The 15,211-nt window shown below is 39.4% G+C and overlaps 1 protein-coding gene across 1 annotated transcript in view; it reads right to left on the minus strand.

The window, feature by feature from the left end:
- Positions 1-2,523: 2,523 nt before the first annotated feature.
- The window catches only part of LOC104495373 (ras-related protein Rab-10-like), a gene marked incomplete at its 5' end in the record, with an annotated part of 23,176 nt that continues 10,488 nt past the window's right edge, over positions 2,524-15,211 (minus strand). Inside the window, 2 exons of the mRNA XM_010138335.1 lie at positions 2,524-2,800; positions 11,522-11,623. Coding sequence (XP_010136637.1) covers positions 2,726-2,800; positions 11,522-11,623 — 177 coding nt within the window. The remainder of the gene's footprint in view (positions 2,801-11,521; positions 11,624-15,211) is intronic.

A 15,211-nucleotide genomic window follows, 5' to 3' on the forward strand; every position in this document is an offset into this window, starting at 1 on the left:
AAAAAAAAATATTTCAACAGGTAATCCAACCACTTGCAAGAATTTAGAAAGTAAAGATATGTGAAGTAACAGCATGGCTTTGTCAGTAACAAATAACACCAGATCAATCTAGTCTACTTTTATCAGTTGGTAACAAGGCTTCATGGATAGGGAGAAAGAGTGAAGATCATAGGGTTTCATCAAAAAAAATACTCTAGATAATTATATAAACTGAGAGCAAAATTCTTTGGATATAATGAGTACTCCCAAGCTAAAAGGATACAGTGAACAGGATTTCACTGAGATCTGCCGTGGATCTGGAACTATTCAGCATTTTTGTCCACGTCTTTGATGACTGAACAGCGTACACTTCCATTTGGAGACCGTATCTCCAGGAAGAGGCCCCAACTATGCTGGAGCACAGCATTACGATTAAGAAGGGTCTTGGCAGACTGGAGAACCTGCAGTGCCACTCAGTATGGAGAAACAGAAAGTTCTACATGTACGAAGGAGGAGTCATGCATTATGCTGATGCTGGAAAGCATAAATAGGAGTATCATAAATAAGACAATGAAAATATTATTTTAATAAATATCATTTAAATCTATGCAGCTCTTATTACTTAAACTGGAATGGTCTGCTCCGTTTTCAGGTCTGCATTCGAGGACAGTTGAGAACCAACTCAAAAATAGCAAGAGGAAGGAAACAAAAATGGCAAAGGATTCCAAAAATCATACTACAAAGGATGGGAGTTCTCTGGCCTTAAGAGAAGACAGAGAGCAGGCAGAGGTGTTCACCTACACCAAGAGGAAAGGGAGACCCTGCTTTCCATGTGTACCAGTCAGGTTAGGTGTTCAGAAACTTCCTGCTTGCCAAACCAGTTAAGTAAGGACTGTAAGCCACTCCGAGAGACTGTGAAATCTCCATCACTGCAGGTCTCCAAACGTATTCCTGCAGTCCAGCAGGGGCAGCTGACGTGAGGCTGAGATAAGACCAGGACCTAGCCAGCCTCTCAAAATCCCTTCCAGCACTATTTGCTTCCTCTGCTATAGCTGTAACTAAAGCAGGGAATATCCTTTGATCCTTGTGTTCGGATTTTGCTCTAAACCCTAGCTTAAGTGACTTAAGCGTAAATTTGTAGTCCTTCCCATCCTTTTGCACCTCTTCTGCAATCACATTAGATCACAGAATCATAGAATGGTTTGGGTTGGAGTGGACTTTCAAAGGTCATCTTCATCTAGTCAGACCCACTGCAGTGAGCAGGGACATCTTCAGCTAGATCAGGTTGCTGAGGGAACCGACCAACCTGACCAGATATGGGGCATCTACCACCTCTCTGGCCAACCTGTGCCAGTGTCCCACCACCCTCATTGTAAACAATTTCTTCCTTTAGATGGCCTAATGGCACGGTAACCTGGCAGTATGTTCAGGCACGTTGGGTTCCATGTGCTTCAGAAAGCATTTTCCAGTTGAGCTCACTGTCTCAATACCAAATTTAATAATAATTTGATATCACAGCAATCTGCAAACATCCTTCAAACAAGAAGCAGGCATATTTCATGAGGGTAGTGACATTCAGAACAACAACCCAGTGGAGTTAGTTATTCTGGATGTGCTGGCACAGCTCACCACACAATTTTGCACAGCAAATTCAGAAATGGTGATAAAACAATTAAATTTAACAATCACCAAGAACCACATCTCCCAAGGAAAAGAAAAAAAAACCCTAATAAAAAGACAATACAATCACCTCAGTTTTTCAGGTTTTCCACCTTGTGTTTGCTTTGTGTGAGTCCTGCAGGTTTGACTTGTGTTCTCTTTGCTTTTTGACTGAAGAGAAAGAATCTGGCATCCTGATTCTGCCTTCCTTTAAATTTAAATAAAATCTGATATCCTCCACTGAAATTAAAGATATTACATACCAGTATAAAACAGATCTCAGTTAAGAAAATAACATAAACATCTCACAATATCCAACAAGCACTGCATACCCTTTTAACATTGTGATCATTTATGGCAGAAGGAACATTTGAAAATGCAGGTATGCTGCTAACACCTGTGTGAATTATTTTATAGAACAGTAATATATTAACAAGATAATTATTACTGGATACGTTCTGTTGTTCCATGTTTTCTGCCTTCTAAGGGAGGTTCAGCTACTTCCTGATCTCGTGCACGGCTTACTCTTTTCTCTCAGTCCTCATCTTTGCAGCCTCCCTGTTCAAGAGGAGTCAATTAACACGTATTTTTCTGAAATGGATATATAAGAGGCAAAGCCAAAAATTTGCGGACAAGTATTTTAGGGGACTGCAGTAAATACCAGCCACTTAAAGAGATGTTATCTGGGCAGTAATAAATTATTTCATCTATCAGAAGGGCGCTTGTGTGATGATGTCCATGTTCAATAGATTACAAATCTAGTATAAATGACACAGAAAAAAAAGCAAATGTAAACTTTTTTTAATAAAACTCGTACACTTAGAATTCATTTCTGCAAAGATTTGTATGCAAATGCAGTCATCCTGTGATGCACCTAAGAATTCCAAAGTCAGACAATTGCTTTAACTTCACATTAAAAATATGAAAATATAATATAAACATATCAAAACATTTGGCAACAGAGTTTGTGTATTACAAAGGATGCCTCAATAGTGTGTTTTGGGGTGACAGGCTCACTTTAAATCCTGTATGTTCCTTTGCAATAGGTAATATTTTTGGAAGAGAAAACGGAGTAAGAAACAGTATTTTAGAATGCACAGCAGGTTCTCTTCTTACTTTCAGTTAGAGCCACAACATCTAAGTCATAAAATACACAGGATTTCTGTAAAACAAAGAAAAGCAAACACTTAATTAAGATAACTAGAACACAACAGTTGAAAAGCTGGAATTTTCACATATTTTACTATGCAAAAGATTTGGTGGTGTCACTGGATATACATTTCCTTTAAATACCTAATTGAGAGATTGTAGTTTTCTAATAAATTAGATGCAGATTGATGCCTGTGCAAGTCTCAGCTTGGTGGATTTATGTCTTTCAGCTGCCTCAAACATCTCTTCTAAATCTGAAGGTGACAAATGATAGAAAATGTCTTTTGAGGAGACACCACAAACCGTATGAACTGATCCTGTACATCTTTGCTCACATAATTTGTTCTCGATGTACAGGCTCTTCTGCTGACTACACCAATTTTCACTAACTTGCAGTTAAGTACACTAATCTTTGAAATATTAAGCATGAGGTGCAAAAATGCAGTTGAATAGGAAATCTAGAACATCAGTACTCATTAAAAAAGGCACGGGCCGTTAATTGTTCTAAAGGACATTAATTTGTTTTGTGAAGCTCACTAAAATTCTCTTATTTTCTTGCTTCTATTTAATAACTAGGAAGGCTCCCAAATAGAAATAACTCCGTCTTTATCAAGCTGAACTATCAAAATAGCACTCTGCCCCTGTAAAAAATTTACATACTGATTGCAAAAACAGATTAAAAAAAAAAATCAGCAAAACCGAGCAAAACCAGGACTCTTCCTTTCAGCAATAAACCCCGCTAGATAATTAGCACTGACCAGAGAAACAATCAAACCCAGTTGTGCAATAGAGTAGGAGTACATGTTGCAATCTTGTACTCTAAAACTATGAACGCTGAACCCTGAACTCCGGCACAGAGACAGAGAATATTGTCATGTGTCTCGGAGAAAAAATGTCCTCCCTTCTCTACTTGCCGTTCTCCTGCCTGCTTCTTGGCGGGTTTACCGAGTACATCATGATACGCAGAGAACTAAGTGCAACCACTGGATTCACCACATTCCTCTCTCAACCCAGCAGCCATAAACAACCATTTCTGACAATAAGAGAAGCTTCCAGAGAGGACAGCCTTCTAAGCTGGAATTGATGAAATGCAAAGCACAGGAGAAAAAACAAGGAAGGGGGTAAAAAAGGCATCACACAGTACAATGCTAATTATGAATCAGAACTGAGAGCTTGCACATACAGTGTCACAGCGTCAACGAACACTGACTACACGCAGAAAGGTTCACCTCAAATTACTCAACTGAATCAAAACAAAGGGAAAACAAAAGGTTCCCCCATGTTACAATAAGCCTTATGCCTCTTTGCCTGACAATATTTAACTGTGACTTACTGATTTTAGGAATAACTTTTAATTAGTCACATATAAATCACATGTGGAGAAATACAGCATGTATACTTGGTTTTTTGTTGGAGTGACAATTACCAACAGACATAACATTTTTATTATCCTTGAGAGTTCTCACAAATTCCAACATGCGGCTTCATAACTTCTGATTTGTTTTAATTTTTCTCTCAGTTGTGTAAGGTGCTTAAGAACGGGCATTAGCCATTAAGATCTGTGCTAGGCGGAGCCAGTAGCTGATAGCCTTCAAGCATAGACAGTAAACGTAAAGTACAAAGACCTTTTTAAAAGGGGGAGCAATGCAGAATCAAAAGTACACAGCCATAACCTTGGCATCTCAAGGAACAAGACACCACTCTGGTTTAGAGATAAGATTGTGAGGGGGGAAAAAAAGCTTTGAAGGACAATGGCACATAAAGACATTCAAATTCACTCTATTGAGACTAAGAAATAACACTGAGCATTGATTTCTGTGGACATAAACTAAGCAGGTTTTGTTTCACCTCTTTTTTTTTTCGGAAGAAAAATATCCAGTTTAAGCAGTAAAAGAACTCTAGAGAAATCCCTATTTGAACAATTTCAAAATTCAGGTTTCATGTACTTAACTTTAGAGGAAACAGGTAATTTGAAAGTGTTGCAAGTTATATTTAACTCATGCTTTCACTTAAAGGGGAGAACTTGCACATTCCTTAAACATTGAAGATATTTATCCACAAATATTTTACTACTTAGTAGTACTTTTGGGTGGTAAGCTGTTCATGTGTCCTTAGCAAGGATCCTCAGTAGTATAAGCGATTAAGAATGATGAAACCTATTTGGCAATGAAACAATTCCTATAATCTGTAAAAACATTACCTGACAGCAGTTCACCTCAAATTAGCCAGGGGAGAAAGGCAAGAACCAACTCTTCACAAATAAAGAAGAATGAATTGTTTTAAAAGCGGCTTAAAAGTTGAGAACTTTTAAGAATCACTTCACAATCAATCCATACAGGATCCTCATCAAGCAAATAAGGGCTTGGGATTCATTTAAGCAAAAGTGGGATAAGCATATTTAAAAAGTGCCTATTCATACCCTGAAGAGACACTGCGAGTCCTGCATAAAGTGCTGAAGGAATGATCAAGCAATCCCATGTAGTGCTCAACTTCAGCCAAGCCTTGAAAGAGGTGGGGCACCCTCCTCTCCTGAAATTGCAGCAGGGAGGTATGCAAATCTCTCCCACCTGCGAGAACAAGGCGGGCAGCATTCCTTCCTCAGGGCTCTCTGAATACTAACACTTCCAGCTCACATTTCAGCCCTGCCTGCTGGAGCTCGCTCCTCCACAAGCCAGCAACAAACAGCAGAAAACTGTGAAAAGGTGAGAAGAACCAAAGTGGTACCAAGAGGCTCAAGTTTCCACTTCAGCATCTTGGGCAAAGTGGTGTTTTGAAAATACCGCCACAGACAGAGATACCGTTCCACCATGCAGTGATTTAATTAGACATTGAAACTTCCTGCTCTCAAATGCTAGTTTTTCATGTTAAATAGCAGAGCAGACATGTCTCACCTCACAGGCATTTGTTTAAACAGGTTTTAAGCTTCCTGCAGAATCAGTGGAGAAAATCAGACAGGTCTCTGCAGCTGGCTGTCTCTCCTCCCCAGCTCAACCCAGAGTTTGTATCTCTGGTGTGCAAGCGATGCCTAACTTGTAGACACAGGAACTGTGATGAGATGGCTGAAATCCCAGCTGGGTTTTGCCCTTTTTTTGTTTGTTTGTTTGATCAGGGAGAGTTAAGCTGGTGTACAAGGGGAAATACCATTAGAAAAATAAGGGAAGCTCTTTGAATGGTTTCTAATGGAGTAAATCTGTAACCCTTAGCCAAGATCGGCTGCCCTTTCCTGGCTGGAAAACTGCTCAGATTGGCGGTGTCATACCAAGCTGGATACCTACTCTGGCAGCACTTCCTGGTATTTCGATACTGTTTTAGTTATTTTAAAGGTGGGGTTTCCTATTGGTTTGGATGAATTTTACTCAGTGTAGTTCAATGCCCCCATCAAAGGCAGACCTGGAGTGCCCGTAGGAAAACAATGCGCCTTAGAGAAACAAGCAGAAGTGACTGTAACTGAAGTTTCTATTATTTACAACTTCTTGAAATTCCAGGGATTTTTATTCTCTCTAATGACAAAATGATTGGTTAATGGCTGCAGTCATTTTGTGGCAGCACATGGCAGAGAATCTTGTGCAACCAAGTTCACGTGACAGCCACACCTGAACTACCAGTAGAGAGAGCTCAGTTATGAAGATCAGTCCTGCCATTTTCTTGACCTATGTTTTCCCTGTATTCTGTAATTCTAGGGTTGAAATTATGTGCTCAAAATGCTAGACAGTCCTCTCGCAACAGGCATGGGCATGACAGGGCACAAGCAGTATCAAGCAATCACTAGGGATGTATTAGTGGGGAAAGTGATCATGGGGGGACAGAGGAAGGAGCAGGAGAGGGTACAGCAAGATCTAACTGCTGAGGAACACCTTCCTTGAGAAATGGGCTTGAAGTCCTTGCTCCCAAATTCTGCTATTCCACAATGTTTAAACCACATCTGGTAAAGTGTGGGTCTCTATCTCCCTCTTCTGTTAGTACCACGGAGACTATAACGAAGTTGTACTGCAATTAGTTATTTCACAGCTGTGCCGTTACTCTAAGGTTCCTCAACCCTACAGATCATCTTTGTAAGGATTAATGTAATTCCACCTCAAAACCCCCATTTAGGAGAGCAACCAGTCTTTAAAGTCAAGGTCTGCAGAAGCAGCAAATGCCAGGAGTAAGTCAAGTGTGTAACATTCCTTTGGTCTCCTGGAGTTTAATTTATTTAACTTTAATCATATGAAATGATATAGGCTGAGATATGGAGTCCTCTATAATCAACGGAGAGAGAAAGGCACCTCCAGAACACAATTTTATCTTAAAAAGATGCATCTCTTTCCATTCAACAGAGAGGACTCCAGACAACCACGCCAGACCAGTCATGGAAATTCTAGCTGCCTAAGGTTGTATGCTAAGATGAATCTCTTCCCCTATACTCAAACAGTATGATTAAGTTTTGATTTACATAAACTAATTATATGCTACTGTTTCCAGAAGAATATCTGGCTCATTCAATGTCGAGAACAGACTTTTTTTTTTTTTTTAATTAAACAAGATAGTGTAGTAAAATTACAACCTACATTGCTCCAGCAGTAAGTGAGCTGGTACCCTTTATTCTCTTTGCTTTAATCTCTGTACCTTGGTTCCCACGTGTGCAATGCTGAGTATTCCACCTCATGTTACTAAGCAGGTTACGAAGATAAGAATCTAAAATAGATCTAAAATACAGCATTATGAGCTTTATGAAAAACCTCACGAAGAAATTAATATTCTGTGGTCAGTACAAGATAAATAAAGGGCAAATAAAGCCTGGGGCTCCAGGTATGACTGAGGATAATAAAGAAATACTGAATGTGCACTGCTGGAGACACAGGGATCTTTTGGACAAACAATTCCATAAACCTTGGCAATTATGAAATCTGGTTTCCTATGGATTTGGGTCTTGCAGTGAATTAAATTTTATATCCATGATGCAAGCTCTTGCTGAAGCGGACGGTTGAAGCAGTTTTCAGTCTTTCTGTGTAGTCAGCTCTGTCTAATAGAGTATGGACTAAAGCTGGAGACTTTCCTTCTGCAGAATATTCTGCCTCTCCTCCACCTAGCACCTTATTTTAATGAAACTCCTTTGGAGCTTAATTATCTTTTAGTTTGACGTGTCAAATTCATTTAAAAGCAGCTAGCAAGTTCCAAAGAAAGGTACTTTAGGAGCAAAGGGATGGGGGACACAGTGTAATCTCAAAAATCTTGTTGCCCTAGGAGAGGACGGAAAAGAGATCGAGGAAGAACAGAACTGAGGCCTGCTACTTCTGAATGTTCATCTCAAATAACATCCAGCTGTTAAACATTAAATGTTACTCTCAACAGCACGGGAAAGTTCTTATATGTATTTTGACTGTTCTCTGCTCAGCATTATTTAATATTATATTAAAGCAATTTTAGTGGTCAGTCACTCTTGGGAGGTAGGTAGAACATAAGCTTCAGTTTGTTTTACAGTGGTCTTCAGAAAAGGACAAAACCTTCCTTTTTCATTGTCTTTTTGCTGAATACAAATGTTTTCCTCCTTCTGCTCCTAGTTTAGAAAAATACCAACCACCACGCCCACAAAGACAGAAATACAAAGGCCTGTCATATTTTTTTAAAAAAGCTTGTTGAGAAGAGTACTGCTCGTCCATGAAACCCATGAAACCAAACAACACTGAAGTGCCAATACTAACTGCAGTCTCGGTGGTATTCTTTGGGTTTGGTTGTTTCTTGAGGACTGACTCACAAGTACAAATAGTTCACTGTTGACCTGAGGCATTGTTAAGGAACAGCTGCCATTGATTAATGAACAGGTTTAGGCATATCTGAGACTCCTAAGAATTGTCAACAAACAAAACACTGTTGTTATTTGTCAACAGGTCTAAGCAAAGCTCTGGAATACGCTGAGTTAACAACACTCATTTCCACTGCAGCCTTTTGAATACAATCAAATCAGTTAATATTAACTAACTGGTTTGAAAGCCATGAGTTCTCAAAATTATGGCGTGACTCCTTAGCTGTTACCAATGCATGCTGTCAGATAACATCTGATTGTTTTAATGAGACTACCCATGTAAATTAGAGCCGTATAATTGAGACCCAGCATAGAATGGCTGAGATGATAAATACCTGAAAGGTCAGGCAGCGCTTTAGTTATCTGAATTGCTGGGATACGCAAGTCTTTTCTCTAAAGCCCAGTACAAGTAAAACCACAAAAAAGAGATAGGAAAATGCAGCACAAAATGATGACAATACAAACTTGCCTTTCTCACCTTTTTTTTGTCTTACATGTGTTTTTTCCCAGCCCTCCATGAAACCACAACTTGTTCTAAATTTCGAGAGAATCAGGAAGCTCACTACTTCCGTATGGACTCTATAACTCCGGACACTGATCTCCCCCATCTACAGGGGTGTTTTCTGTAGATTTAGTTAATGAAGAAATACCCGTAGTAGCTGGTGAACAAGAATGTATATGAAAACCCGTACATTTCCTCAGGTTAATACAGCCTACTGCAGTGCATCTGAAAACGGTCTGCTGCCTGCCAGCCTGCCTGCCTGTCTCTCTTACTTCTGAATGACCTGCACATACTTCCAAAAGCATGGCCATAATAGACTTTTCTAGGGACTTCCTTAAAACGAGTTTCCTCCGCAGGACTGGTAAACCAATGACATGCTTCCACTGAGGCATCTCATCAGACTGGGACAGGCTGCAGAAGTAAGGGAGGCCTGATATGCTGCTACCTCAGACACAGGTATCTTGGGCCAAAACACTGTGCGAAGCTCTATCTCCTTTTTACAATCAGCAAATCCATATTCTACCACTACAGAATGGATGTACGACTGAAGCGATCTCAGACTGGCATCTATCATGTCATTTTTCACAGCTACTGCTCACACTTCCCACTGCATTTTCCCTTCTCCAAAATTTCATCAGTTAGAGGAAGTTAAAATTCGAGAACTACATTCAGATTTCACAGTTTTGTGAACAAGCAAATTATTTTGTCGAACCTGAAAACCATGATGAAACTGCATGGCAGATTTATTTTTTTTACTGTGAACTCTTATCAGGGCAGTGATAAAAACAGCTGGGCTAAAGGGAGTCCTTGTTTATATCAACAAATGCATTTTATGAAAAATGGCAATTTGTACACCAAAGTAATGGTACCTGATGCCCCATCAGGGATTGCAAATATTTCTAGATAAGGTGAAATGTTACTACAGACAAACTTGACAAATTCTGATGGACGTATTTTCCAAGCACACATACAGGCACGCAGAGCGTACAGCTGTGTTCTCAAGCAGTTCTCATTAAAGCCATGCGGCGGTGTAACGTTTTCAACATGGTCCAAATTTGTTGCATGTCCGCACTATAAAACCCATGAATTTTCATGAAGACGAGTAAAAGTACTGAAGTTCCACGTAAAGTAAAATACGTGCAGGCAACCTTAATGTGAGACATACCCAAACATCATTTCTGCGTGCTGCAGAGATTTCTTTCAGATCCCTCCCACACACCTATTTGTCTTCGCAGCAGTTACGAACATAGTTATGAACATTGTTGGTAGTTTTCATGGTTCACACTAACAAATACATTCTCTATTTACAGTAGACAGTCTTTTTCCTTTACAAGAAGTTCAGAGTTATCGTATTTGAAACTTTCCGCCAACTCTTTAAGGACTTGCCAGTATCCTCCTGTTCTAAATATTTGACCGTGGAGTTGCTGAGCTTCACTTTCATGCTAAAGGAATCAAAAGTTTTTTCTTCTTTTTTTTTTTCCTTCTCCCCCCAAATAACCAACTACAGCTTGTGTTATTGTGTAATATGACAGGACCTTGATTTAGAAGCAGTCCAACCCTCAGCTATTATTCTGACCATCCCCTATGGCTACTTAATCAAAACACTGCAACTTGTGACCTTGTCAGTAATTTTGCTCATTTATCTTTATTATGATTTCAAGAGTATTTGGAATGGAAGGTTAGTTTTGTATAACTAATATCAGTGATGAATGGCAATGATAATGCATTGCATGAAGAACATCCATTAATGTCTAAAATAATATTCTACTGTCTAAAAATAAATTGCAATGCAAAACATTTTCAGAGCTAATTAACAGTAATTCAGTCCTACAAAAGTATTGTAACTCTGAGTAAGGACCTTTAAGCCAATACTCTCAAGGTAGTTAGAGATGCCGACACTGACAGCTACAATATTGAATCTACCACTAATTAGCTCAAATCTCTATGTCCTAATAACTTCAAAAGCACTGGTGTGAATCATCCAAACAAACAGCTATGAACTTTGGATAAAACATTTGATTGCTGAGCATAAAAGGTCCACCCGTTCCATCAGCATGCAGCATCTGCACAGTGCGCATATTCTGCAGAAACCTATAGGAAAAAGGAATCTTCCTGGCGCAGAAGTGGAACTACTCTAGAGTTGTTAACCTCTCCCTCGAAGAAAAGCATGGGAAGGAAAGCTACAAATCCTCAATTTTCCTCAAGTTTTCCTCAATTTTCGCCTTCTTTATCAGCTGTATTATACCTGTTCACTGATTGTGTTGTTCTCTTCTCCCACAATTCCTCTCCCCCATGTTCATCCACTGTCTACAGCTACAGCATCCCCCCATAAGATTTAACTCCAGAATACAGAAACAGCACTGGCTGTGCTTTGCTAAATCTTGAACCTTGTTCACCCAATCTGCCAAGAAAAATCTTCGATTTTCCTCCTCCTCAGAAAAGGAGCCTACCTTTTCCAGTATTTCCTTAGTCAAGACTGAGAATGCATCCTCAATGTTCATATTATCTTTAGCGCTCGTTTCAAAAAAGGGTATTCCATGTTCCCAAGCAAGCTGAAAAACAAATGAGGGCAATGGGATAAACAGTCTTTAGGAAAAAAACACTTCCTAATACTAACAGCCAGAGATAGGGAGGTGTTCCGACAGCTTCTAACATGCTATATAAACACAGGGAAGTAAGTGTCAGCGCAGTACTCCACATTCGTTCTAGGTTTATCAATTCCAGGTAACTCTTAAAACATTCTTCTTAAATTTTTGCTTTTTCAAACCAGCTTTCTAAACCCATCTTGACTTGCAAATAAGAAGAATAAAGTCTAGTGGGTCCGTTCTCAATGTTTGGATTTATATAGAAAAAGAACTGTCTCCTAGGAAATTATTTAGAGGAAGCTAATGGAATGCCTGCAGAAAAGTATAGATAAAAATGTGACAAAACCTAGAAAAAGAGGCATGATGAAATATAAAAAAAGAGTTGCTCCTTTTTACCAGAGAGAGATTCGCACAGCGATAATAGACAAGAGAAGAACAGATATGTATGCAAAAATATATTATGGTAATAGGAGAGGAGAGAAAATACTCAGAAGAAAAGGGCAGCATAGACTGCATTGGTTGACTTTATTTAATTTACTCATGTTCTCTCACTTCCCTTACAGATAGCTTAGAGATAAGTTGGCATGAGGGGAAAAAACCCAAACAACAAAATTTGTAGCTTTTTAAGGTCCTGAACTTTTTCTGATTTATGCAGTTAAATACAAGGAGAAAAAGAAAACCAGTTGCATTGTTGCCTCCCAAGGGAAGGGGCAAGATGGAATAATATCTGCCAGAAAAAACATAGTGGGAGAGTCTACTTATTCCCTTCGCAATGGATTCCTTTTCAGTACCCATCTGGAGAAGACATTCACAGGCAAAGAAAACACCCTACTGCTTATAACATACAGAAAATCCTACAAACACTGATGACTAAATGATTTTTTTAGAAGGCTCTCCATTAGGATAAAAAGTCTCGTGTCAGCAGTTCTGTTCGTTGTCAATGGGATCTAGAAATAACAGATCAGTGCTTTACAAAAATTCCAAAATCAGGCACGAAGGTACTTCAAAGTTTTACTCAAAACATAATAAAGCTTATATAAAAGGTAAGAAAAAAGGTAAGCAACATGTTTTCTTTACCAAAATGCCCTAAGAAAATGTGATTTTGAAAATAAAGATGAGATCTGGGCTGTTTCTCAAGACAGATTGCTTCATAAGTGATTCTAACACTCCAGCTGAATGATAGGAACTATTTTCAGTACTGCAGCAACTTGATACGGAAAGTTAAGATCATTTGACTATTTCACGACTATTTGACTATTTCATCATTTGGCAAGTGTCAATGCAAAACAACTATGTGTAACGGTTCATAAAGAAAAATAAGGGCAATAAAAATACTGGAGTTCAATCCCAGTTGGTGGCTGGTCACCACTGGTGCTCCCCAGGGCTCAGTGTTGGGGCCTGTTCTTTTCAACATCTTTATCAATGATCTAGATGAGGGGATCGAGGGCACCCTCAGTAAGTTCGCACCCCAAGTTAGAGTGATGTGTTGGTCTGATCGAAGGTCAGGAGGCTCTGCAGAGGGATCTGGACAGGCTGGATCAATGGGCAAAGGCCAATAGTATGATGTTCAACAAGGCCAAGCAGCAGGTCTTGCACTTGGGTCACAACAACCTCATGCAACGCTACAGGCTTGGGGAAGAGTGCCTGCAAAACAGCCCGGTGGAAAAGGACCTGGGGGTGTTGGTCAACAGCTGCTGAACATGAGCCAGCAGTGTGCCCAGGTGGCCAAGAAGGCCAACAGCATCCTGGTTTGTATCAGCAATAGTGTGACCAGCAGGAGCAGGGAAGTGATTGTCCCCCTGTACTCGGCACTGGTGAGGCTGCACCTCGAATACTGTGTCCAGTTTTGGGCCCCTCACTACAAGAAGGTCATTGAGGAGCTGGATCATGTCCAAAGAAGAGCAACAAAGCTGAAGAAGGGTCTAGAGCACAAGTGCTGTGAGGAGCAGCTGACGGAACTGGGGTTGTTTAGCCTGAAGAAAAGGATGTTCTCCCAAGTAACAAGCAGTAAGACAAGAGGAAGTGGCCTCAAGATGCACCAGGGGACATTAAGGTTGAATATCAGGAAAAACTTCTTTACAGAGAGGGTTGTGAAGCTTTGCAACAGGCTACCTAGGGCAGTGGTGGAGTTCCCATCCCTGGAGGTGTTTAAAAGACGTGTAGGTGCTGAGGGACATGGTTTAGTGGTGACTTGGCAGTGCTGGGTTAACAGTTGGACTTGGTGATCTTAAAGGTCTCTTCAAACCAAAACGATTGTGGGATTCCCAAACCAGGTCTGGGAGCAAGTTACATCTGTGAACAACCATGCAAAGTAAAAAAAATAAATAGAACACTCAAACCAAAAACCCCAACATCAAAATAACCTTGATTACCTTAGCCTTCTCTGTATTATGCAACCTCATTTTTTCTGTATGTTTCTCTTAACACTGGTCAAAGAAGATGAATGTATGATTATTCCAATTCACCTCACATACTCAAAAATATTGTGGCAAGCAAGTCCTTCAAAATGCAGCTAGATGGAAAAAACCCCAGCAATCCGAAGTTAAAGCAGCTGGAAGTATGAACACAGCTTTGGCTACTCCCTCTCGTAAATAAACTGGAAAGGCATATTCAAAGACTTGATTTTTTTTGCCTTTGAGAGCACCTTGAGTAGATCCATAAATAAAATACCTAAATACATATAGAAACCTATGGGAATTATGCTGCTGGGAAATGCTGTTTGATATTATCCTTGAGAACAGTTTGGAGAACTCGAGTGAAATAAGCTCTTACTCTACTTAGAATAACAAAACAAGTAATGCCAATATCTCTTCCAAGGTGAAATTTAATTCCTATTGCTCATTTCTTTTAATGCAGAAGATACTACTTTCTAGCCAAGTGCTGCTATGATTTCTTAGTCTTGAATCTGAGAGATGCATCTGAAATATTCCTACAACTGCGCAAATTTTTTTTTATTTGTATTGTACCCATAAAATCTGCTTTGAAGTCAGGCACATGAAGCAACAAAAGGAAAAAAAGAAAGAATATTTTACTTGGCTGTTTCTGTTAGAAAGGTTTGATAGGTGAACGGCCACATTCTACCAAGTCATATAACCTTCAACTTTTTTATTTATTTTTCAGAGAAAAAGAAAATGTTATTGGGAGGCAGAAGGAATGGAGGAGCCCAAGCAGGCTGAGTTCCAAGCTTTTCTCAAAGTGAATAAAAAGCTATTAATATGAGAAAATACTTCCGTGTTAAAAATAAATGTATTGATTTCTGAGCAATCAAAATTACATAATTACAAAAGAAAACAAAAAAAATCATTTCTCAGCATTAAATTAGTCTATAAAATGGCCACACAGTTATGACAGAAGATTATAGAAATGCCAACATAGATTATAAGATTCCCAGGGAATCCAGGCATCTTCTCTGCAAGACTCTGAACAGAACAATACTTACAGCGTAATATGAAACATGTATGTATGGATTATTAGGTGGCAGAGTTAGTATCAAAGTATTTTACCCTCTTAATGAGGATGTTTTTTTCTTTGGAGGGAGAGGGTAATTATTAGCTC

The sequence above is a fragment of the Buceros rhinoceros genome, unplaced genomic scaffold (genome assembly GCF_000710305.1).
Source record: "Buceros rhinoceros silvestris isolate BGI_N320 unplaced genomic scaffold, ASM71030v1 scaffold3636, whole genome shotgun sequence".
Classification (NCBI taxonomy): Eukaryota; Metazoa; Chordata; class Aves; order Bucerotiformes; family Bucerotidae; genus Buceros; species Buceros rhinoceros.